Source organism: Lates calcarifer, linkage group LG19 (assembly GCF_001640805.2).
Source record: "Lates calcarifer isolate ASB-BC8 linkage group LG19, TLL_Latcal_v3, whole genome shotgun sequence".
Taxonomy (NCBI): domain Eukaryota; kingdom Metazoa; phylum Chordata; class Actinopteri; family Centropomidae; genus Lates; species Lates calcarifer.
The window spans coordinates 9337432-9363862 of NC_066851.1; the positions used below are offsets into that span (position 1 = coordinate 9337432).

The 26431-nt window shown below is 42.3% G+C and overlaps 2 protein-coding genes across 2 annotated transcripts; one reads left to right on the forward strand and one right to left on the reverse strand.

Moving 5' to 3' along the window:
- Positions 1 to 3058: 3058 nt before the first annotated feature.
- On the reverse strand, positions 3059 to 5873 carry LOC108892549 (uncharacterized). Its single transcript, XM_018690171.2, has one exon. It carries the CDS (start codon positions 5309 to 5311, stop codon positions 4532 to 4534), a length of 780 nt encoding a protein of 259 aa, XP_018545687.1. The 5' UTR covers positions 5312 to 5873; the 3' UTR covers positions 3059 to 4531.
- A 2005-nt stretch (positions 5874 to 7878) lies between these two features.
- On the forward strand, positions 7879 to 26402 carry plcb2 (phospholipase C, beta 2). Its single transcript, XM_018690169.2, has 31 exons — positions 7879 to 8111; positions 8398 to 8475; positions 9146 to 9214; positions 10146 to 10286; positions 10733 to 10812; positions 10910 to 10963; positions 11074 to 11149; positions 11411 to 11511; positions 11876 to 12036; positions 12140 to 12286; positions 12388 to 12545; positions 13800 to 13882; positions 14059 to 14143; positions 14665 to 14899; positions 14993 to 15084; positions 15186 to 15282; positions 15423 to 15507; positions 15734 to 15858; positions 16165 to 16316; positions 16850 to 17014; positions 17152 to 17251; positions 17433 to 17537; positions 17741 to 17805; positions 17980 to 18616; positions 18967 to 19150; positions 19687 to 19828; positions 21171 to 21235; positions 21792 to 21851; positions 22102 to 22159; positions 23876 to 23959; positions 25511 to 26402. The coding sequence occupies exons 1-31, from the start codon at positions 8028 to 8030 to the stop codon at positions 25679 to 25681; spliced, it is 3939 nt and encodes a 1312-aa protein (XP_018545685.1). The 5' UTR covers positions 7879 to 8027; the 3' UTR covers positions 25682 to 26402.
- The last annotated feature ends 29 nt before the right edge of the window (positions 26403 to 26431 follow it).

Genomic DNA, 26431 nt, shown 5'->3' on the forward strand with positions numbered 1-26431 from the left:
GATCCCTGCAAACAAGATTATAAAACACACCGTTTCTGTGAACACTGCTGGTTCACTTTAGTGCTAAGCTAGCTAATAGTTTGAAGTGTCTGACGTAATAGTACACTACAGTGGGGGTGTTGATATTATGGAAATAAGTCCTGTAGGCTGTGTTAGAGGATTGAAGTGCAGTGTAGGATTATGTCAGCTGCACCGTGCAGTAAAGAGGAGCTTCAGAAGCTCGCCTTCCTGAGGAAAAAATCAACTTTTGGTCAAAGCAGCTTTTAAGCAAGGTAGTGCTGACGCCTGTCATTGTAGATCACACAGGATCCTGCTTTCGTGTAGCATCAATAGGCTTCTTGTTTTGGTGCTGGATTTGGATTTTGTGGCTTGGGGAGAATTTTTTATTTAGATTTTTTTTTGACAGTAGTTTTCTGTGCTTCGATGCTCCAAAATACTGTAACCAAACCAGGCTGGAGACTGGACAAGCAGTTTAGAATTAGAGTAGAGGATTGAGACCACTTTCATATCTGTTCAGTAAGAAAAAGACTTCAACCAGCAGCCTGTTAGCTTAGCTTAGTATAACAACAAGGACACATATCAGTGTAATGTCAACCCTCTCATCTAACCGTCTGCAAGAAAGTGAAAAAGTGTATCTCCCAAAATGTTGACCCATAACTTCGAGCTAAAATCTGCTTGCTAAGATTGTGTTCTTCTGTGACGCCTTTCTATCAAACCTGCCTCTTTATACACAGTGAGGTATTGGTTCTCGAGGTGTTTCATTACCGTTGATGGATGTAGGTTAAGTGGAAGCAAGGTCTGGTCTGACCCCTGACAGAACCTCACACAGACAGGTTGGCAGCCCCCACCGAGCATGTGCGTCATCCCTGTCGTGGTTCAGGATGTAACAACCACGCCTTAGCAGCTGTTGTGATCAAGGAGAGTGTGTGCTCCCCCATCCCACAACACCACCCACCCTCCCTCCTTCCCTCAGCCTGGGAGACAAGGAGGCTGGGCTGATAAGGTGTCCGTGTGCAGTGTCTGCCGTATTGATCAGGGGTCGGCCATTTCTGTTAACATCATCTAATTAATCTAGTCAGAGGCCTGTTAGTATAAACAAGGTTGTTTGGAATTATTCAGTGGTGAAATGTTGCATCTTTAATTTTTATAAAATCTAATGTGATTTAATCTTTACTGAATATTATTATTACACTGACGGATTGTTTTCTAGGTAACAATTGCAAATGTAGCTAGCCAGTCACCTTATTTTACCTCATGAAGATCATCAATCAGCTGATGCTTCTACATGGGCCAGAAATACTGTCTCACCTCTCAGGTTCACAGTGTAGCTTTAAAACCATATATTCCAGTACAGGCCCATTTCGTGACCTTTTGACCTTGACAGATCGAACATTTCATTTGCATCCTATATAATAATACATTTTTCTTAGCTCTTTGACATGCTCCAATGAATATATATACATTTTGTTCATCTACATGATAGAATCACTGTTTATTGCTAATTGGTCAATCTGCCACCTGAGCCCTTGTGTCAGAGTGTCAGAACTAGTAATGATTGGAAAATGAATGTCAGGGTCTTGAGACAACATTAATATTAAACTCCCTGAAAGCTGCCAGTACAGTGCCTATACGCGCACAGCCTCACTTTTGTTCTGTAATGCACAGCTCTACACTTTTGCCCTTTTATTAATTGAAAAAGCTATTGTTCCCTGCTTTCCTATTGCTCTCCTGTGCTGCAAGACAACATGTTAATATTTTGTAACTTTTGTGATGGTGTCTTCTGCAAACAATACCATACTGAAAAGCCTTTAATCCCTGCAGTTTTGTTGAAAAGGTCTCTTGGTTGTAATGTGTCACCCCCAAACATGTAAAGCCTGATGGGGAACACCTAGGAAGCAGAACTTCTACTCTCTGCTCCTCCAACCAGAATTATGTTTTACTTGATGTTAATTTTTGTCTGATGTTTGAGCTTCACTGTGCAGAATGTTGCACAGAGTTTGACATTAAACACATATCTTTGTGTTCACCCTAAATCTGACATTATGACCTGCACGTACAGCAGGAACTTTGTGGCATCACTAGCTTGGAGGCCCAACGATGCAGTTGGCATATAGTTGGTTGATGTGGAAACCTGAGGCCTCCAGTGCACATAAAATCAGCATGGAGTTGTGTCTTGCATCTTTGGTCCAGAAAATATTTGCATATTCATAGATTCTTGATTTTTCAATGACAGAGCAGGAGTAGATGTAGAATTTTAGCATGGTAATTGTACTTTTTTATGTCTTACAATGGGCCTGGAAGGGATCTTTAAACATTTTTATGCATACTCTCCTCTGCCCTGTAATTTACATTTATTAGCAGAATAAATCCTGGCTTTTTTTTTTTTTTTTTTTTTTTTTGACAAATTGAGCATTAAAGTAACCAGTACAGCTGCAACTGCCAACATATAAAAAATGTAGAATGAAAAGGCAAGTATATTTAAAATGATTTGATAAATGTAATGTATTTTTCAGTCTTTCCTGTTTAACAATATCATGTGATCTTTTGCCTGGCTGGAGCTACAAAACAAATGCATTGCATACTGAACTGTAGTGTAACATATGACTGATTTCACATCAGATAATGTAATCATCTGCCTGGGTGACTGAATTCAAGAGTCATAAGGTCAGATGCTGCATCCTGACTTCGATGCAGCTTCCAGCAATAACTGTCAGCACTGATGCACGTCTTAATCAATAGGTCAGGCATTACTCCTGCCATATATCACAGGAAGCCATAAGAGGCACTGGAAACACATCTGTCAAGGCAGCATTGGCAGGCCCTCCGCTGTGTTATGTACACTCTGTACTACATTTTTTCCGGTACACATGGTTTGTGTTGTGATAATGGGAGATGCTTGTGTCTCGTGCTGTCTTCCCTGATGAATGGACTTCCTGTTTAGCTCACCAGACACATACCTTGGCACCGGTTCTGAAAATCTGTCACATTAACACAACAGTGCGTGTCACCACCGTTTACATCACGGCACAAACGTTACTGAAAGCACTGGCTGCTCGGCTGAAATCAAGTAGTTTTATTTTCAGTGTGATAGTGAATGATGCTTGTCACCGCCAGCATTTAAAAAAAAAAAAAGATTCTCAAACCCTTCAGCCAAACAGTCCCTTTCAGAGAGAGTTGGATCAAAAATAGCACCAAGCTGTATTGTGTAATGTGTTCTTCTCCGATTTTGCACAGTGCAACAACAGAGCTCTCAGATCGATACACCTCCCTCACATGCTGCTGAGAGAGCGCACGGGGTGGTTTGGTCTTATTTCCACTTCATAGTTCACCACATGTGACTGTGTGAAGTGGTTTCAGTGGAGAGCTGCAGCGAGTGAGCTGTGGCAGGCTGGGAGATGAATGCTTTCCCTTTCCATGAGGGAGTAAGACAGCACCTCACTCAGATAATTAAAGCCCCCCTGACCTGATTAAAAGCCCAGATCACAACACTGACCATAAATGGACTGCTCTTTGTACTTGCACTGTTATTATTATTTCAGTTGAACCTACTTCCTCAGATCAGTCAATACATGTGGGTTTTTGCATGTTATTGTTACACTCTGAAGTGAGCCATAGTCCATTTAAATCCACCTGACTTTTCATTTTTGAAACAAAATGCTAGCTGTTAGGAAAAACCTAACATTTATTTGAATATATATATTATCCATTCTGACTGAGTAAATAAAATATCATTAACATACATGGTAATGTCAGTGATTAATTCATGATTTACATAGATCTGTTATATAAATATATAAAACCATAGAAATGAATCATTTTCTAAGGATGTTTATTTGTACCTTGTGATATAGTTATACCTATTATACATACTGTACCTTTAATAAAAATCATCTAATTACACTAGAAGTTCATCAAGGCCAAAAAGATGTATGCCTGCCCTATATGTACATAACCAAATACACAATACATTTACATGGTTATATGCACATACCTGAGCATAACTCAATAATGCAGGTTCTTCTACTCCATCCAGGTTTGATCCATGAAAAGAAAAGTACAGCCTATGTTAAAATGCAATAATGCAGTATTGATTTAGACCAGCCGATGAATGGCAGTGATGTGAAGCGCTGTATGCCCGTGAGACACATTTATGTCCTACAAAACCAAAAGCATCTCTGGAGCCTTTGTCCTATTAATTTAACAAAATATCTATACCAGTTCCGTCCACACGCACAGGCAGGTTAGTGGGCCTCAGAAGCTGTCCGAGGTAAAGTAGACACACACTGATTTTTAAGGCATACAGATGGCCTAAAACGGAAAAAAAAAAACGCATAGTTAAGTGTTGAGGAGGGGGAAACAGTGTTCATTAGAAGAAGCGAGGTCTCCTCTTTTCTCAGTCATAAGAGCAAGATATGATCAGTTCACGTGCAGTTCAGCATCCACAGGAGGGATCTGCAAAATCATTTTAAAGAAGAAGACCTGTGTGTTATCCGACCTGCGGCACTGAGTCTGTAAAACACTCCTTGTTGGGTCACTGCGTGTGTGTGTGTGTGTGTGTGTGTGTATAGAGGGGTGTGTGATTGTGTTGGGAATCAGGCCCGATCAGCACGGCTCGTAGGGGGACCAGCGGAAGGATCCGCAGCCGCCTGCTCGGGGTCGCGGTTTTTGTCGCTCGCCCCATCGCCCCTGCGACTGCTGCGCGCCTCCCTCTCTCCTCCTCTTCCTCCCCATCCACGTCCTCGTTAAGCTCAGCTCCGGACTCCCTGGTGCTCACCCGGGGCTGAGACGCGTGTGTCTCCTTGTCCAGAGTGCCCGATCTGTCCGCGCTCGTGTGACCGTGGGAAGACGCGTAGAGTCCTTCCTCCCGCTGCGAGTGCGCAGTTTCTGCTCCGGCTGCACCGCGCGGGGAGACGGACGCACTCTCGGCTATGTCGTCCCACTGAAACGGCAGACTGCGCGGGGTTGTGCCCCGCATGGTGTGGTTGAGAGATAGCAGCCCTGTCTGTGTAGAGTTCCACTCTGTGACATTGTTGCTTGTGGAAATATTAGTTGAGATGTTCGCGGTGGGGGTGACCTCCTCGGGCACCCCCGGCTTCCCCGCAGAAGAGGATGCACTAGTTGGTTTCCAGATCAGGCTGTAGTAAATAGCCAGAATAATGGCTGCTAAGGACACGGACAATACATATGCAAAAACAGTGGCTAGTCTCACCCACTTCTTGTTAGTCTTAGCAGCCATCTTAGCCTTTTTGTCCCCCGTATAAGTGGCAGGTTTGCCCCTCTCCATATTGGGCATGAAGTCCCGCTCTCTCATATTGCCCCTATTTTTTCCTCGATGCTCCACCACCCCCTCCGTCTTGAAGGCTTCTTGTTATCCACAGTCCAGGAGAAGACAGGAAGCTGAGGGCTGAGGAGAAGGATGCTGGGCCACCTTGAACCGTCCGCGCAGCAGGAGTGGATTTTGCAGCTAAACGGATTTCTTGTAATTCATTTGATCTCAGAAGCGCTGCGCCTAACATTCGGTACCCAGTGCAGCACTGCGTTTCATAATGGACATCAAGCATCCACAGGCTATGATTGCGCGTCTCAGCATCCGACAGCGGCGGGACAAACGTCTGCCTCATACGACATTTCCAGGGAAACAGCTGGCTGCACAGGCCCAACGTATACGGCGAATCTGCAGTATGAGATTTGATGTCATTTATTAAAAACGATTAAGTGAGATCATACGGTACACAGCTGTCTGTCTTATCCAGCAAATGAAGTGGCTGGCTCAGCTAAAAATACAGGAGAGGGGGCGGGCGGTGGCTCTTAAAGAAGCAGCAGCTGTGCAGCAGCCCGAAAAGAAACCACAGAAGAAGAAAAATAAAGAGAGAGAGAGAGAGAGAGAGAGAGAGAGAGAGAGAGAGAGAAGCCCCACACATCACCTTTACATCAGGACACATGGGGTGCAGGATGTGGTTGTAACCGGGACGAACAGTTGTCCAAATGACGCTGGGAAGTGTTTACCTTCCAGTGTGCGCACCCAAGTGGAAAGGATGTATGTTAGATGTGTGCAGCGAGCCAATAAAGCGGCGATTAATGAATTTAGTTTTGGATCTATGAATTATGCGATGCTCATCCAATCCGCTGATAAACTTTTGTTACCACAGCCAACAGCATACACACACACACACACACACACACACGCACGCACGCACGCACACACATACATGGTATTTGTTTTGATTTTGGGTCAGTTTCGGACCTCATCCTCTACCTGTTGGTTTGTTCCGCTTACAGAGCCTCATTTCAGCACAATGGACAGCGCCTGGATTCTCATTGCGCATGTGCTCCGGGAGGCTGTGGAGGTGAAACAGGTGGAGGGGAAGGGCGGCAACATTTGACCTGTGCTGAGTCAAATTAGAAGAGGTTCAACTATGACCTCCAGTCAGTGACAAACAGAACTCACACAGCTAATGGTCCAAACGAAATGATTTAATGTCATAATAAAAAACTCATTCATAAATGTACCATAAAACTATACTGGCTCCCGTCAACTTGATTTTTTCAGTATACATTATATGCAGGTGTTAAATATTCACTGAATATACACTGGATTATGTTTCTATTGTCCAAAGTCCTTAATAAAATGACATTACACTTGACTGTGTTGGAGGATTGTTGAAAGTTAAGTGTAGAGTTGTCACTAAAACATATCTTGTCAACACTGCAGCCAATCCTGCTGCTACAGATCTTACTTCATGATTCACAATCTTAACTCTTACCTTATTGTACAGGGTGTCTACATGTGACTGAAGAGACAAACAAACATGCACACACACACACACACACACACACACACACACACACACATGCAGGTGTTTAGGCTGATTGTTTTCATAGCCTAAACTGAATGAGCTGATATGAAAATGGGTGGAAGACGGTGATCAGGCGTAATGTGGGTGTTGCACCTATGATAATGATACGTGTTAGTCGTCAACACCAGCATCTTGAATAAACTGAGCCTGTGGTTCACCAGATGTCACTCCTCTCGTCTCTGACTGTCCGAGTGTTTGCATTAGATATTACACGGTCTGAGGCTTTATTTGAATGATACCCAAATGACCATGAGTCCTTTGTTGATAGAGCAGTCAGTGTCCTGCCTGGAGTAATAAATGATGCTCCCTTATGACCACGGACAGGTGGTCCTAGCATCATCTGCTAAAATATTAAGCTGATGAGTAAATAAGTAGCTGTCAATGTAAATGACACATGTTGAGCTGCATCTATTTACAGCGAACAAGTAAACAATCAATTAAGGTCAATGAACACTCTCATCAGCGAATTATTAGTAAAATCACTTGTTAAAGGGTCAGTTCACCCAAACTAAAAGAAAAAAAAAATCTCACTTATACCTCAAAATACTTTTGGTTGTGTTTATCCAGGTTTTGTGATGTCTGTGTCCGATATTTCTGCTTCTACCCCAGCACAATGGAGGTGAACACAGAACTGAAAAATAATGTTTAAATAAATAACAAATATAATCTTTATGAGGACACTAGTAGTGACGCTAGAAAGTGGTTCCACTGAAAGCTGTTCATAGTGGGAGCTGGTGTGGAAAACAGATGCTGCTTTTAAATGTTTTCTGTGAGCACAACAAACAAAAAAACCTTTCACCTCCATTTAAAATGAAAGCTGTTACATGGATAGATGTGGAATGAGGGAGAAAATATGTTTGTTTGTTTGTTTGTTTTTTTTTCAGAGTGAATTAACCCTTTAACATCAGTGCAAAACCAGTCTTTCCTCTCATACTTAATCTGCAGCTTTGACTCTATAGGCAGTTTGACAGCAGCACACCCACCTTTAGTCATCTTACATGTTTTTTTTTTTTCAGCTTAATTTGCAATGCATATTTCCCTTGGTGAGTCCTGGGTACAGTCATGTACTTGGGAGGCAGTTGATGGTTATGGCCATGGTGGACGTCCACACAGTGGGTATATTTCGGTTTTAGTGTTAATCCGGAACAAAGGCCTTTCTAGAGGGACAAAATGAATAAGAAAAGATTCTTTCTGGACCCTCCAGAGGTCAAAGAGTACCTGGTGAAAGGAGAGAGATTTACAAAGTGGTCAGAGGTGAGTGGATGTTTAAAGTAAATCAGAGGTGGTGATTATTAGATATCAGACAAAATGAAATATCTGTGAGTATGTAGCTCATTTTCATTTAATCCCATAACTGCCATCTCAAATTAATCACTGATGTTCAATTGCTGTATTTAACTGTTGTGCATGTGTAGTCCTCTGGTTTTAATGATCTCACTTAACATCACCATCAGGATCAGGCAGCTTTTTTTTTTTTCAGAAGTTTAAACTCAATAAATGTCCAAAATGTGTGAACACCAATTCCCTTGTTTCCATCAAGGACTCCACAAAGACTGTTCCTGTCACCATGAAGATGGATCCGAAAGGTTTTTATGTCTACTGGATGAACCAAAGCAAGGTAATCAATATGAGCTGAGAGTAGAAAGAAAGAAAAGCCCTCTCGCAGTATGTCACAGTTGTGGGGCAGTGTGGACAAACACAATCTGTCAAACTGAAAGAAGTAGCCTTGTTTCAGTTATTTACATCCACAATGTGTGTGATGTGCTTGTGATTAGACTCTGTCAAAGCTGTGGGATAGCTACAGTGAGAGCTACACTGCACCTTCCGGTCCCAGCAGCTTGTGGAGATTATTGATCGGTACTGATGTGGGCTCACCACCATCTTTCTGCACCGTGCAGCTGAACTGCTTGTGCCTTTGGCTGAGCATCCATTTGCCTTCTGCTCTCATTCTCTCTCTCTCTCTCTCTCTCTCTCTCTCTCTCTCATTGAGGCATCCTCTGGTTTTCACCACATCACAAAACCAGTGAAGCTGACATCAAATGTGCGCCTCAGTCACTACTGGCACTGCTGACTATAAGTGTTCATGTGCATTTTAAATGAAAAAGCTTCGCCGCAGTTTGCTACATGATGTGTCAAGACATAGTAGTCAAATATTTTTCACACAAACAAAGTAAATCCCATAGTTTTTGCACTTTGCCAAAGGATGACTTGTATCTCAATCCATATTTGGACTGGCGCCTACATGTTGAGTTCAGTATTGGAGATGATTCTCTGCTTCTTGTTTCTAGGAGACAACGTTCCTGGATGTTGCTAACATCAGAGATACCAGAACAGGAAAATATGCTAAACTTCCCAAAGTGAGTACAGTATGATTATGTATTGTAGTAACCTGCACTTTGATTTTGACAATTAAGTCAAGCTTGTGTGTTTGTTAAGCAAGAATCTCTGCAGACATGCAAATAGCATGCCAAGCCCTTGGCTTGGCCATTAGTATGACAGGCATATTTGCATTGCAAAAAAAGAAGGAAAAAAAGAACGCAATGGACACTTGCACCCAGGCTACACCCCCACTACAGAAACACACAGATGGACACGTACACAAACAAACATAAACACACACTCCACCTCACACTGAGTCATGATCTGAGATTCCTGCGATTGAGCTTGTGTGTATTTTGGCTTTTTCAGCCAAAAGCTGATAGTTCTCCACAGAGAGTTGCAGTTTGAAACTATCATCATCCCTCATTGAGGTTGGGGTGGGGGGAATCTGAACTCTGTTTCCCTTTAGGGAAAGCACAGAGCACTGCATCATCCCAGTTGGGCAGGTTGGGGGGGGTGGGGGGGCTATCTTCCTCTCAGGTCCCCAGAGGAGTTTTGGGAAAGAGGTTCCAGTGCTGACATCAGCTCTGCACCTCTGAAAGTAGCACAGAGGAGATTGATTGTAGAATATAAAGTGTCATATACAGTAGAGCAGGGTTTAAAACACTGGTCTTCTTGTTCCTGCTTATGTTGTGCATGAACCTTTCTGTGTGTCTGTGTGAGAACACGAGTCTCAGTGTGTGCGTGCATATGTTTGCATGTCCTGGTCAGCGCATTTGCCTGTGTTGAATGCTCCCAGGTGTCCAATCTGTGCAGTGAACAAGTGTCTCAGATGTGATTTTACAGTAAAGAGAAGATGAAAAAAATGACAAAAACGTAAAAATAATCAAATAAATATTTCATTGACGTAATTCAAATTGAGCTATTATGGAACAGTTTCATTCTCTTTCTTACTCTGCCCTTTAACAGCACCCCAAGGTTCGCAACGTGTTCAACCTGGACTTCCCAGACAGCAACCATCTCGCCAAAACCCTGACCTTAGTCTCAGGTCCCGACACGGTGAATCTGACCTATCACAACTTCTTTGCCTCTAAGGAGAAAGTGACACAGGTAATAAAATGCTGTATACACTGACTCTGTGTGTTACTGGCTCTGTGTCCTTCCTCTAGCTGTTTACAATCCTCCCCCCTCTGTCACTGATCCCCTGCTGATTGTTCAAACACAGCCACAGGACATTAGCCAGTATACAATGAGCCTGTGCTTCCCCCGCTGCCTGCCCAACAAGGCACCCTCCCTCTCTCCCCTTTTTAGTCTTTATTAGACTTTATGACTCCAATATCCGGATTTAATCAACTGTAATGAAATCACAGTTGTGTTTTGCAACATGCACTACTCTCATTTCCTGAGGTACTATCATGTTAATGCCCTCTAGTGGTAAGTCTGTGAGGATTTAAAAGCCTCTATAATTCTTTCAGGGCTAATGGCACATCAAGCATAATTCATGTTGACACTGAGTGTAATATTGCTGTTTGTTTTTGTAATTAAATGCACATCAGAACTGGGCAGATGACATCCTTGCAATTGCCTACAACGCTGCGAGAAACAATTCGTGCAGACAAGTCTTCCTGGACAAAATGTAAGTGAGCATGCTGAGTGAGAACCCACGCCACTTCCTTTCATTATGTTCTGAATTATCACAACGTAACAGTATTCCTTTGTGTTTTCAATCTCAGATATGTCCGCATTTCTCTTCAGACCAACAAGGACGGCAAGATCCCAGTGAAAAAGTAGGTTCCAGTGCAGCCATCTGAAGGTGTGGGGTGGCATGCAGTGGTTAGTCTATACAGTGGATTTCCACATTTCCCATACTCAGCGTTTCACTGTGTGTTTTTCTCAGTATCTACAAGATGTTCCCTGCGGATAAGAAGAGGGTGGAAAGTGCCTTAGCAGCAGCACGCCTCCCTAAAGGAAAGGTTAGAAAGAGTTTTTTTTTCTACTGGAAACGCATTTTAGAATTTTTGTTTTGTTTCTGTCACCTCTTCCTTTAATACTTTCATGTTTGCTGTGACCTTTGACCTTTGACTTCCCACGTTTCCCCACTATAATTTAACACACCAATTGTATGATTTTTCCAAGATAATACCAAATGTTTGCAACTATATTATTCCAATAGCAAATAGCTCTTGATCATTTTTGTACTAATCTAATGTGGATATCACATGCTCACATTTCAGTATGACACCATGAAGCCTGACGTTTTCACTGAGACTGCCTTCAAGGCATTTTTGACAAATCTCTGCCCTCGCCCAGAGATCTTCGAGATCTTCACTTCTTAGTGAGTCGACCTATTTTACCTTCCAGATACACACCTGCTGTGGCTCAAATCATATATTATTCTAATGAATAATGAGACATGAATTGAATGTTATGAATTTTTATGTCTTTACCATTATCATGTTGCTCTGTGTCTTCTCATTTGGCATCTAAATATACCCATTCCAAAAGGGTCAGGTAATTTTCTGTCCAAATAGTCATGAATTTTCCATTACGTCAGCCTCGTGTTTGGCCAGTCTGAGCCTCCAACTCTTGCATTAGCTATACTGGCGAGGGCTCAGGTGGCAGGTAGCGGGGCTGTGACGGGCATGAGCAGCATTACACGCAGCGCTGATGTGATTGTCACGGCTTCCCTTGTCCTCCAGTTCCACAAAACCCACCATGACCAAGGAGAATTTCACCAAGTTTCTCAACGAGAAGCAGAGGGACTCTCGGCTCAACGAGGAGCTTTTCCCACGTCTGCGGCAGGACCAGATCAAGGCTCTGATCGACAAATATGAACCCTGCTCAAATAATTCGAACAGAGGTGAGATTCATCAGTGATAGGTTTGTTATACTGACCATTCAAACAGTCTTATACTCAACACATTTCTAGTTTAAATCCTTCTTTGTCTCTTGCTCGTCTGCAGGTCTGATCACTCCAGAAGGTCTTCTGTTCTACCTGATGGGGCCGGAGACATCAGTTGTCATGCAGGACAGGCTGGCTAAGTGTCAGGACATGACCCAGCCCATACCACACTACTTCATCAAGTCCTCCCACAACACATATCTGACAGGTCACATGCACCAGTCTGATTGTAGCTTACAAATCCCATGAATTACTGCTAAACAGTCGATATATTTGCAAGTTGATCCAAGTTCATCTGTCACCCTGCAGCTGGTCAGTTCTCTGGTGTGTCCTCTCCGGAGATGTACCGGCAGTGCCTGCTGTCCGGCTGCCGCTGCCTGGAGCTGGACTGCTGGAAGGGCAAACCCCCAGATGAAGAGCCCATCATCACCCACGGCTTCACCATGACAACTGAGATCCTCTTCAAGGTGTTTACACATAGTTTGCTTCACAGTCATACATTACCTATTATTTTCAGAACCCTTCCAGCTCTTGCACAGTGTAAGCAACAGACCTTGGTCAGCTTGATAGTAGAACAGCTGAAGTTTTTTGACATTTTTGTCAACTGCTCTCTCTTTCTTCACTGACATTTGAAACTAACTTTATCTTCATCTGGACCTCACCCATCCTCTCACTGTTAAAAACAATGTCATTTGTCTGTACTTCTCTCATTCTTTGGCTCCAGTTGTTTTCTGCTGCCATTTATACTCAATTCATCCTCAAGTTTAACCATTTATTCCCCATTCTTACCACTAACATCTGCACAGCTTTCATTTAGACTTAGTTTGAACTTTTTGTTTGTTCCTTTGTTTTGTTTTTAAGGGTAGCTTAACTACATGATTGCTTTATTATCTGACTGATTCAGTTACATGGTTCAAATCATATGTTATGACTGTTATAATGTAAGTGAAGCTGATTTATGACAATTCCAAGTTAAAGCTCTTCCCACTTCCAGCTAATATTTCCTTCTTGTTTATTAGAAATGGTCCAACTTTTCAAGTTTATGGCCTACTTCTAATTTCAAGGGAGCACGGTTTGCATTTTTTCAACATGACATCCTCTTGTATATGCTCACCTGAAGCTGTTCACACAGACTAAAGACTGTCACAATGTATCATGGGTGTCATGATAAGCCTAGAAATTCTCAGATTTCCCTTCATTCATGCCCATTTGCACATTAAAGAGCAAAGGAGTGTGAAGGCTTAAAAGGACACAGTAGCACACAAACACACACAGAGATGCACTGGGCAGGCGAAGAACACCCCCTCTCCTCTCGTCATCCTATTGCACTCAACGCTTCCATTTAAGGGCAGCAGGAGCTCCACTGTCCCAGGGGCCCAGACACAACACCTCAGTTCAGTTTACTGTCAGCCTCTGGATGTGATAGGTTTGCTGGCTTCAGGGCCTCTGCATAGAAACAGTAGTTCTGCAGTTTGTCATGATGCCTCTCTTCATGTTTTGGGAGAATAGTTGTGATTGGCTCAGTCTGTTGGCCTCACGCTCTCCTGTGATTTTCATGATTTTATTCTCTTTGAATGTCTTTTTTCTCCCTGTTTGCTGCTGTGTCATCTGCTTATTTTGTGCTTTCTGTTGTATCTCCTTAAACCTTCTCTAATTCAAATAAAAGTCTAGCTAAATGCATAAGGAAAAAAAAAACAGTTTTTTTTTGTGATGTGTGACAGGACGTGATCGAGGCCATAAATGAGAGTGCCTTCAAGACCTCACAGTACCCTGTTATCCTCTCATTTGAGAACCACGTTGACTCGTAAGAGCTTTCCCATGAACTCACGCTACCAAATGTCGATTAACACAATGTAATAATGTTCTGATGCCATTACCCCAAATGGAATTTTGAACAGAAAATACTGAGGATGTAATTGAACCTTTCATTTTTGGCAGTAACAGCATACAGTAACAGGTGTTAACTCTGCTTTGTGACAGGGTGAAACAGCAGGAGAAGATGGCCAACTACTGCAAAACCATATTTGGTGATGCCCTGCTAACAGAGCCGCTGGACAAATACCCTGTGAGTATACTGCTGCAACACAGCCTGCTGTCAAAATAATAGAGTTAGATAAAGTTTGTATATGGGGGATTTCTAAACAGAGCACTTTGTCTGATAAATCAGATAAAGCATTATCATGTTACACTGTGTGACTCAGCTGAGTTCTGCAGACTAACTGCATTAGTGTGAAGGAAATAGATGACAAAGTTCAAGTTTCATGCTTGTCTACTGTCTTATCTCTGCTAGACATGACCCTCATAGGCTCCTATGCCCATTTAAGTGATTTATATACCGATTTACAACAGCAGATGTGTGTTCACCTCCTCTCAGCTGTGTGTGTTGTGCACTGCCATATACAGACATGAGTCCTGATGGATCTTCTTGCTTAATTCATGAGGATATTTCCCAAAATGTCAAACTGAGGACATTCACTGGTGTCCTCAGTGGTAGCTCCATCCATCCCCACATATTCTTTTGTCAAAGTTTAACCCCAAGTGTAGTTTAAGGTTTCTTTCTTCCCCCTATTTGTGTCTGAAATCCAGCTGAAGCCAGGCCAGCAGATCCCCAGCCCATCTGAGCTCATGGGCAAGATCCTCATCAAGAACAAGAAGGGCAGCCACGAAAAACCAGCCCAGGCTAAGAAAGCCGCGGCCCCAGCAGCAGCCGAGCAGACCACAACCACAGCTGCCGCAGCTACACCTGCCCAGGTCGCAAGTGGCACCTCCCAGGATCCAGCAAACCCAGCACCCACCACCCAGGAGAACCAGGGTGGACAAGGTAGACATCAAGCCAAATCAGATTAGACTCCTAAAATAGGCCTGTTTGGTTATTTTTAGGTGTCACTGACATGATGTTTATATGTTTAACCAGACGCAGCTCCGGGGGATGCAGCTGCGGAGGACAACGAGGAGCAAGAAGACACAGAGGAGCAGGATGAGGAGAAAATGAAGACATCCGATGAGGTAGAAGAAGAAGATGTGGTGACAGTTTTTCAGCGTTACATAATCCGTGTCTGGCTAAAACTAGTTCAAATGTCCGTTAACTTCCTGTTGATCCCCCACAGGGCACAGCTGGACAAGAAGTAACAGCGTACGAGGCAATGTCATCCCTGGTCAACTACATCCAGCCCAACAAATTCATCTCGTTTGACAATGCCAGAAGTATGTTTTCCCTCCTAAATTGAACCCAAAATCAGACAGAATTGGTTTTCAAACATGTACTTAAAGAAGAAAAAATCACAGGTAAACAAATCAAAGTTGGTGTGAGTCATGTAATTCTCCCTCCTGTTTTCTTCCTTCAGAGAAAAACAAGAGTTACGTCATCTCATCTTTTGTGGAGACCAAAGGGGAGGCAATGATTTCCAAGAGTGCTGTCGAATTCGTCGAGTATCCTTTAAGAGTGATGCAGATGTTGTTATGCTCAAAAAATAAAAAAATAAAAAAAGGAAACCTGAGTTCAAGTGGGCTGAATTTGATTTAAAATGACACAAATTTAGACCAAAATGTGCCGTTTTATGCTGTCATAAGAGTGTCCTGACTCAGAGAAATACAGTATATATATAGAGAGAGAAATACAAATATAAAATTGTGCTCCCTAAACCATCTTTCTCAGATACAACAAGAGGCAGATGAGCAGGATTTACCCCAAAGGAACAAGAATGGACTCATCCAACTACAACCCCCAGCCTTTCTGGAATGTAGGCTGCCAGATGGTGGCGCTCAACTACCAGACGATGGGTAGAACATGGACACTCACTGCACTGATCACCTCAAAATGTCATAAATATGTTGCAGCAAATGAAAGGATGTAACCATTTACTGCTATTGTTTAATCACCTTTTGAGCCTGACATGTTTAAACTGTCATGCTCTGCTGTATCTCACAACCTGAGCTACTGTTTTTTCACCACAGCAGGTCAGTGTTGCACCTCTCTGAGCTGCGCAGGCCTCGCTCTGCTGTGCTTTGCATCCCAAACGCTCACTGCTCCTCCCCCGTGCTGAAGAGAGGGGGCATGAACGGGCTGCTTTTTGTGTCTATTTTCAGATTTCCCCATGCAGCTGAACATGGCTCTGTTTGAGTTCAACGGCAAAACGGGATACCTCCTCAAGCACGACGTCCTGCGCCGCAGTGACAAGAAGTTTGACCCTTTCTGTGACAGAATTGACACCGTTGTGGCAAGCACACTGACCATAAAGGCAGGTTCACAGCCTCATTGTTGTCATGCTCCTCTCACTTGAACCATCCCTACAGTGTGATTTGCACAGGCCTGCCAGCATCTGTCCAATCTCAATACAAAAAGAAAAGAATTCAAGGTGAAAATAATGACTTTAAAAGCTGCAGTCAAAATAAAGCTGCATCATTTATGGTATTGCTATTGGAGGGAAACTAATGAACCAACAATGCAATATGTGAAGAGCTGACAGTTGTTTTTGCTCCTCTAAATTGAGCAATAAATTACCCTCAGTAGCCTCAGGAAGTCTGTGTTTGTGTGTATGAGCAGCCATGTTCACTTGGCTTTGCTCTCTAGTTTGAATGTGGAGTCCATAATAATACAAGCCTCCTGCTGCGACTGATACATACAGTGGTTCCTGGTATTCAGTGGACTCTGCATGAGTGAAAGCTGAGCTCTATTTATATCTGCTGTGTCCTGACCATGGATCCGCACAGCGGGAAGCATCCATACCAGTTTGCACACATTTACATCCCCAAACCTTGTTCATCTCTCTAGATCTACTCGGGCCAGTTCCTGTCCGACAAGAACGTGAAGACGGGGGTTGAGGTGGAGGTGATCGGGCTGCCAGGAGACCCCAAAAAGAAATATCGCACCAAGTGGTCCACCACACCCAACGCCATCAACCCAGTGTGGAACGAGGAACCTTTTGTTTTCGAGAAGGTGCATTAAGCACAGCTCAGATATGCACAAACATACAAGAGGGTGAATGTTTGTGTGAGCTCAGTCATAATAACCTGCTGTGCTGCTGTTGGTTTTAATATATGTGTTGCTGTTGTTGTTGTGGTTATCATGGGTAGATCCTGCTCCCAGAAATGGCCTCTCTAAGAATGGTAGTCCATGAGGAGAATGGTAAATTCGTGGGACACAGGATCATCCCACTTGATGCCATCCAATCAGGTCAGTGAAAAAAGAAAAAAAACCCAACAACCTCACTTCACGCTTCATGTACATAATTTGAATCTTCCCTGAGTCATCCAAGGCCTCAGAATGTTTGCAAACTTGTTTTAGCCAGTCACTGGATCAGGGGGAGCCTGCTGCCTTGTTTTTAATTCATGGGGGTTTGTTTTATGCCCTGCAGGCTTCCATCACATCTGCCTGCGCAGTGAGAGCAACATACCGCTCACTCTGCCTGCTCTTTTTGTCTGGATTGAGGTCAAGGACTACATCCCTGCTGCCTTTGCAGGTGCTTGGCTTTTCACTTCGTGTCTTCGCAAAAGAAAAAAAGGAACTCTGCTGTAATTGAATTCATCCTCCCCAAGTGACAGTCAGGGACAAGACTCTGATTAGATTTAGTTAGGATGTGTTGAACTCAGCAGCATATAGATTATATTTTCAAATTGGTAAATGTTAAATAACTAATTATTGCCTAACTTGATTCTCCCTCAGACTTCACTGACGCCCTGTTTAACCCAACAAAGGGCACAGAGAAGACCACAAAGACCCCAAAAGAGGTAACAAAAAACTGCTATGGCAAACTTCCATTAAATCTTCCATCATTCATTAAAATTGACTTATCAGTAATGTTCCCAGTTGTCTTATAAAACCTTAACAGTGCTAATTCACTTCTTGGAAGATGACCAGGCCTATTAAATTGTGATGTTCCTGTCCTTTTTGTGCCCACGCAGTCATCCTCTGACTACGTTTCTCCCTATGAGTTGCCTCTTGTGGCCCAAACCCCCACGGGCAACACTAAGGAAAATGAAGCCCCACCTGTTGATGCCAAGGCTGCACCTGAACCTGCACCATCTGCTGATGGTGAGGCTAAGCCTGAACCTACACCACCTGCTGATGCCGAGGCCGCACCTGAAGCTGCACCACCTGCTGATACCGAGGCTGCATCTGAACCTGCACCACCTGCTGATACAGAGGCTGCATCTGAACCTGCACCACCTGCTGATGCCAATGATCAGTCATCCCAGTCTCCACCAGAAACAAATGCAGAGGAAGCTAAAGAAGAGGCAGAGAAGGAAACAGATACTCCTCAACCTGCAGAAGAACTTCCTCAGACTCCTAATACTGCTGCTGAAGATCCAGCACCAGATGCCACTCCTTCCCCTGAGGAGGCTGCCCCCGAGAAAGAAGCAATCCCAGAGCCAGCTCCTGAGACCAAAGATGAACCCGCAAATGACCCCAAGCCTGCTTCGGATGATAAGGCAGACAAAGAGGAGGCTCCAGGAGAGCCTGCTGCTGTGGTCGTGCCCCCTCCAGCACCCGATTCTGCAGGATCAAATGATTCATCTCAGCCGTCGCCAGGCAGCGAAGGTAAGACTGATGTGCTTCATATGCTGCACTCATCACAGTTTCTTTATTGTCAATACTAGAGGTGTAGCAATTCTGAAACCAAGACTAAAACCACAATACAAACAATCTTGTGTCGCGATACTGGAAGGCATAATTGCAATGCACAACTGAGGTATGAATCAAACTGTGGATTTGGAGAATTGCTACACCCCTACTCAGTACACTGTAGGAAAAGGTCCCTGAAAATGAAAATACAGACAAATTTTTAGGCGTTTTTTTTTTGTTGTGGTATAGAGTTATTATGATACACAATCACTGCAAACACAAGTTAGAGGATTCTCACAACAAACCCTCGTTTGTTTATGTTGCAGAACCTTTGACTGTGACCACTGAAGAACTGATACAGCACAAGAACTATCTGAAGGTAATCAAGCGGCAGGAGAGAGAGCTGAAAGAGGCAGAAAAGAAATATCAGAAAAAAGGAGAGGATCTGATTCAAAAATACTCTGACTCCTTCAAGGCCATGAAGAAGAAGGTCTCAGTGAAGAAAAAAGAGTGAGGGGATTTTTTTTCTTCCTATTTGTTGTCATTTCGCTTTCTTCGTGCTTAAATATGGACAGAGAAAACATGTTTGAAAAAGAAAAAAAACAATGTTGAATCTGAATCATTTCAGTGTAAGAGGACCCATCTGTCCATCCAATTGTTTATGTTTAGTCATTCAACAAAGACTGTTTCCTTTAAAGTAGCAGCAAATTCTACAGCATATTAATATTGACTCACTAATTTAGTTGTTGTTGTTTTGGTCAGTGTCATTAATGAGATTATATTTAGAAGCACGGAGAATATTCCTCAGCTAATGTGTTTTTCTGGCTGAAGTACAAAATTAGAGGATGAAGAGAACAGCTAAATGAATATGGATATTAGTCTTCCACGCTATGCTTTCAGGATAACACGTGTTATCCAAGGCCACATGAGTATGGCTGTATAGGATTTCCAGTAACCACATAGCTGTACCTCTATATCTGCACTTGGAGGGGAAGTGGCTGTTAGCAGATAAAACTTCCTATTGTGTAATGTTATGCATTCTCCAGGGCAGGGGGAAGCACCTCTGATTCTGGTGTGGCGACAGAGAGGGTGCAGGAGCAGAAGGAAAAAATGCAGAGCGAGCTGCAAACTCTGTGGATGGAGCAGTCTGATCAGCTGAAGAAGAAGAAAGAGCAGTTTGCTACAGAGGTTGGTAAAATATAGATTTAGTTCAGAGAAAAGATTTAGTTTCCCATTCAAAATCAGAAAAAGACATCGGAAAGTAACTCAGTATATATACTGTGATTAAAGCTGCTCTGATGTTGATATTTTCATGATAAAAAATTGATCACATCAGTCCATGTATGTGAAAGTGGTCACTTGTGTTGACAAACCCAAACAGAATTACCACCCACCTTTGCAGTTCCTCACATTTTAGTGTCTTTCAGCTCATTGTTTTGGTTTCCTGGGCCATAAATTAGCTGTTTTGGTTCACTCTCACAGCTATCATCACTGTAATTACCTGAAGCAGCAGATATCTGTTTTACATTTAAAAAAAAAAAAAAAAAACTCTAAAAGCCCACTGCACACTACCAGCTCAGTATATTTTTGAGAGTAGAGATGAAAACAGAACTAAAAGGAGTTCTGCTGGCCCCAAGTAGCTGGTAAAAATCACTCACTCAATCATTAAAGATTCATGTTCACATTTGAGGTACTTTGTAATCCCATTTTCTGTTGCTCAAAACTCCCTCTCCTTTACAAACAGCATTTTTTCATTGCAGTGTTGCAACTTTTACATAAGTAAAGCATGTTAATTCTTGTCTTACATTAGTCACAACTAAAAATCAAAAGAGGATCTCTGTGTCTGATTTTAATTCCAGCACTAAAAACTGCTGTCTCACATACATCATCAATGTATTTTCTTAAATTCAATTCATATATGTGGATTTTTAAATGACCTGAAAGATCTGCTCCTTGCTCTAGCATAATTCTCTCTCTCTCTCTTCTCTTCTTCTCTTGTGCTCTCCTCATACTCAGCTCCTGGCTGTCTTTATCATATCTAATGATTCACCCCCGAAATAGGATTCATTTTCATAGTCCAGGATACAGTCACATCTCTCATGAAGCACCTAATTTTACCTCTCCGTGCTGTGTGTCCGGGATTACGGGCAAACGGCCAGTGCTTTAGAGTCTCTATTGATTATACATCAGACCCAGGTGCTCAGGGGTGCTCTTAACATAAGCTCTGAATCTGCATGAGACCGAGGGGTCAGTCAGGTAATTTTTCAAAGGCTGGCCACCTAAATAGACAGAGTGTAGCCTGTACTGTAGTAGTGCTGTGGAGTGAGGTGACAGTTAGCATCTTGCTCACTGGTCTTGGGTCAGATGCTCTGGTCAAAGCTGAAACCAGTGGCCTGAACTTTTGTTTGGCTTAAAGAAGAGAGACTTTAATCACATACAGCTTGGACACTATTATTTAGAGTTACTCAAGTCTCATTTTCTAGCTTTGTCTTGACCGTGATTGTGCCACTTCCTTCTTCTGTTGTGACAGAGACTGGCCAAACTGATGGAGATGGCCACAGAGAGACACACCAGTGAACTGAAGACCCTGGAGAGGTGTGAGCACATATACAACACGTTTGGGACACGTTATTCACACTGAGAGGGCTTTGCTGAGTCTGTCCAATCTGTGCCTTGAGATTTTGATGTGACACTGTGTGTGTGTGTGTGTGTGTGTGTGTGTGTTTGTATGTGTCATCTGAGGTGAAACATTTGACATTTTGCAAAGAGAATACCTCAGATAATGAATGAATCACCTCACTGTGCAGGTCTTCCTAATGTCCTTGGCTGGCTCACATTTTCCTGTGTGTGTATGTATGAGTGTGTGTGTTATCCCAAGTCCCCAGCTGGCGGATGGTTATCTCAGGACAACCATTATCCATGTTTAAACAGCAGTAGGGGAGCAAAGGCAGCCACGATCATCTACCTGTCCACACAGACACCATAACATTGCATTTGAGTCTTCATTTCAAAAGAAAAGGTCATGTCAAATGCACACAGGACTGCAACTCTTGTTTAAAGGAAAAGGGTTGTTTATAGGGCCACTTTTCATTTTTAGACCTTAAAGCAAGCAGGAGGGGTCCTTACTTTCTGTCTCTGCCTTATTTTGCAGTGAAGCCAAAGAAAATAAGAAGAAAGCGCTCTCAAAATCTTCATCCTCAGTGAAAGGAAAGTGAGTTCACAGCATGACCTTGCCTTCGGTCACTTTACAGTATGTTTCTCCATTCATTGCCACTCCTCTCACTGAGTTACAGCTTCTTTTCTGAAATGAAAAAAGATGTGAGAGGACAAATGATGAGGAGCAGCTCTGCTTTTTACTTCTCTGCCACACAGCATTGCACATTAAACCTGGTTTGATTTGGGTTTTTTTTTAACATTATGTACAAGAACTCTGAGTGAAAATTATAATTGTCTTCTCCTAGGCTGAAAAAGGCAATGAGCACAGAGGTGTTGGATGACACTAGTCAGTCCAATGGTGCTGTAAGTATAGAAGTATCTTTTCTAAACTTTTTAAAAAAAGAGATTTTAGGAATGTTTTATGCATATAGTGTAGTGTTTCCTTTTTTTTTTTAGATAACAGGATTGATACCACTCCCATATTTTAATGCTAAATATGCTACAGCCAGCAGCAGGTTAGCTTAGCATTAAGACTGGAAACGGGGGGAAAGAACTAGTCTGGCTCTGTCCAAAGGTAATAAAATCTGTCAACAAAGTTTCTTGTTGAAGGGGGTTGTGGTAACTATCGAAAACTCAAGGCACTGCACCTGGCCAAGAAATAGTGCGTCAAACAACCACCTATGAAACAATAAGTTGGATTTTTGTACAGCTGCTAATAGGTGGATTTTGTTACCTTTTAACAGTATTGGGCTAGGCAATTCCTTTGGTTCCTGTCTGTGCTAAGCTAATAGCAGCTGACACTAGCTTCATATTTAATATGAAAGCAGAACTGAGCTTCAAGTCTAACTCTTAGCAAGAAAGCAGTGATGCATATTTCCCAAAATTTCTTCATGTTAAGCTAATATAACTAGCTGCTGGCTGTAGCAACATATTTAGCCCGCAACTATGAGTGTAGTATCCATCTTTTCATCTGATTCCTAGTTAAAAAAAAAAAAAAAAAAAAATAAAAAAAAAATATATATATATATATATATATATATATATATATGAGCTTAGTTGCCAAAATGTCTTTTCATTTTCAACCTAAAACAGTAATAATGTAACAGCTTACACTTAACATCTACTGGTCTGTTCAACATCAATTGTATTTAACAGTGTAACTATGGTTACAGAGAGGCTGCAAGTGTCTAAAGATCTGAACAAAATGTAGAAAAAAAATCACCTTAGGCATGTAACAGTATTTTCCTTTCATACATCTGCACACATGCTGACATATAATACACCCACACATTGCTTACAGACAGACACACACGCACACACGCACACATTGCTGAACTGTAAGTACACTTGTACACACGTGCATTTCATCCACAAACCACCCACATACACACACACACATTTACCCACTGAGTAAAGTGCAGCAGGCCCTGATCATAGGCCAGGCTTGTCCATTACTCAGAAGCTGTTTACAGGGAGCGGGCTAATCCATGTGTGGTCGATGACTCACTGAGCTCTGCTCTTGTTCCTCTGTTGGCTCATCAAGATTCAAACCTGTTGTATCTGGGTTAAAGACCCTGCCATTTCACTGCTCCTCTCCAACCCCCCCTCCAAAACATACACACACACACACACCCCTTTCACACAACACACACACACACACGCACACACACACATACACATTAGGGTTCCATGGCAGCTCATTTTGATCTACTTAATCAGCATTCATCAATTAATTAACACAGGTATTTATAACTCAATCACTTGTTTAATCAGCACAGCCTCAGTGCTGCATGGCAATAAGCTGCAATAAGGGCTGTGTAACCGAACTGGACAAGTCCAACCTGTTGTGACTTAACTGTATTGATTCTCTCGCTCAGGTTGCATCCCATGGGTGCATTCTTCTTTAGATATACACACACACATACACAGGGAGAAACATGAGCAGATGAAGTGCTTACAGACATACAAACAGTCTTTATCCCTTGCTTGACAACCACATGCACACAGACTCAAACCGCAGATCGATAGCGTTTCTTTCAGTAGTGACATGTTGTATTGTATTTTGTTGTATTGTTACAGTCTTCAGATAACAACCCACAGCAAGAGGCTCTGATGAAGAAACAGGATGCTACACTGGAAGAAATCAAGACCCTGACTAATCAGGTACACACACTGACACAGGGACACATTTGTTCTTGTCACGTGGGAGGACGTTTCATTTTGAGAAAAAACAAACAAACAAACTTTGGAACCAAGGAACTCAATTTATTATGTGTGAAAAAAGGAACTGAAAATCCCTCTTACACATTCCTATGGAAATTATCAACAACAGACCTGCCAATCAGTAATTTTCAGCATGGCAAACTGATGGCATGAATGCTTTTGCCACCTGGAACTATCATACTGGATCTGAATTTCCACAACAGGGCCAAAGCCCCAGGAAGATTAAACAAGTTAGTCTATCAATTGCGTCATTTGTACAAAAATGGACAACAAAACTTCAACTTTGTTGTCAGTTCATTGGTCGGAAAATGCTGCTTCATTCTGATTATTCTGAGATAAACTACTAGCAAAACAAAATGTTTGCAGTTGTGGGTTCTTTTTTTTTTTTTTCAAAATGCTGAGTGTGTACTTCATGAACCCTCAGAAAGCACTACCCTCCAAGCAGAAAATAATTTAGATAAAACCTAAAATGCAGGCAGGGGAACTGAGTTCCTCAAAAGGTTCCTATTCTGTGAGGAGAGTTTGTCCAGTGGAAACGTCCTGACATTCATTCCCTAACCTCAACCATAACCACTATATGTCTAAACCCAACCCATTACCTAACTCTCAAACAAAAAAAACAAGTCTTATACCTAAAATGTAATGGCTTGTGGTGATTAGCATTTTGTCTCCATTATAGAGACTCACCTCCCAAATGGTAGGTGTTTCCCAATAATGAGACAGAGTGAGCAGATTTTGATTAAAATGTAAGTTCTCTTACACACGTCTATAATGCAAACCATGCCAACTACAAATCCCTGATTTTGAACTACGTCATGAACCCTGGCCATCTGTCCATTCAGTGACTGTACGTAGTGCTGCAGAGTGACACATCCAGTTCAGACTATTGAGAAAGTACAAACCAAGCTCCCACCGCTGTAAATGATGTCAGAGCACTTTTTATGACAATGCTTTGCTTTGAATTAGTGAAATCTTGGCAGTTGGTACGGAGAAAAGAGGTGTTAGATGGTTTAGACATTGACGCCCGAATGCCAGATGGATGGTGTGTTTTTATGTCTCACCAGTAGTATTAGCTTACAAATACAATTTTTGATACTGCAAGAAGCAGTGGGAGGAATTCAAGCGAGGCTTAAAAAACAAAGGGACAAATGAGGACAACTTATTCACTTTAAGCAGTGGAGCTAATGCATGCAGTATGAATTTAACATCACCGACTTAGCATTGAGCCATTATGCTTAATACAGGCACACTGCCACATTATTTGATATCCTGAAATTTAAAATCAATCCATGTCTCTGGATTCAAGCCAGTTCCCCAGCTTGAAGTTAGCACTGATCTTTACTTTAACTCTTGTCAATACAGAAATCTATTAGAGATTGTGATAAGCACCTGGCGGACTCATGGAAAAAAAAGAAAGCTTTAAAAATATCAACCTGTCCTTTTTGATGAGTTTCTAACCTCTAACTGACTTTTGGCTCCTGTTGTTTGCAGCTCAACCAGGAGGCCCTGAAGGAGCACGACCAGAAAATGAGGTCTCTGCCAGTGGAGGTGAGGGAGGCTGTTAATGCCTGTGTTAGCACCCACTTTCCCGAGCTGGTTGAACAGGCTGGAGACAAGAAGGAGGATGGAGTCAGCGTCTATGGAGACGTCTTCCTTGGTTAAACTTGTCTTATGGTCCCTGACCCCTCAGTGTAACCTTCTCCTAACTTTTCAAAAACTTTTTTTCACTTCTATATTTTGTTTTCAACCTGTTACACAACCCAGTCTGAGTATAATTATGAATAGTATATTATTCAATCCAGGAAGCTCTGTGTGAAATTTTAATTTAGACTTAGGTGCTATTCATAGAGAGAGTATTCTTTAGGGACTTTTGAGCTGTAATGATGTTTTCATGGATGCCATGTAGACCAAAAGTTAGATGATTTGGAAATGATTTTAATTTGAGTCTTTATTTCAGTGGCTTTTCACTAGAAAAAAAGAAAAGAAAAACACCCTAAATAGGGCTATTCAGTGACAAATATCTTCCAGATGAAGGCCCATTGCCAAGAGCCTTACAGTCTCCTTTCTGTTCTCTTAATGAGTTCAAGAATGGGAATAAATGTAGCAAGCAAAAAACGGGTTATCAGAGTCTGCAGGCTGAATCGAGACAATGAGTCCATCTGTGACACTTCAGTACAGCGTGATTTTGCTTGTGTGATACTCCACAAAGCCACAGCAAGACTGAGAATTAGGTGTGTTGCAACCACGGGGCAAACATCTTACAGAGCCAAACAAGATATACAAAAACACATACAAACCATGCACTATCAAAACATAAATATTCCCATTGCAGTCAGAGTTGTTGTTATTGTGATGAAAAGGTCTTAATAAACTTTGAATTGTGCTGCATGTGTGTAAGTTAATGTACAGAGC

Bases quoted from the DNA above. Each gene is read 5' to 3' on its own strand.
- LOC108892549 (XM_018690171.2), bottom strand. From the start codon at position 5,311: ATGAGAGAGCGGGACTTCATGCCCAATATGGAGAGGGGCAAACCTGCC.
- plcb2 (XM_018690169.2), top strand. From the start codon at position 8,028: ATGAATAAGAAAAGATTCTTTCTGGACCCTCCAGAGGTCAAAGAGTAC. The intron at 10,813-10,909 runs GTAAGTGAGCAT...TTTCAATCTCAG, and splicing joins CAAGTCTTCCTGGACAAAAT to ATATGTCCGCATTTCTCTTC. The intron at 22,160-23,875 runs GTAAGTATAGAA...GTATTGTTACAG, and splicing joins CTAGTCAGTCCAATGGTGCT to TCTTCAGATAACAACCCACA.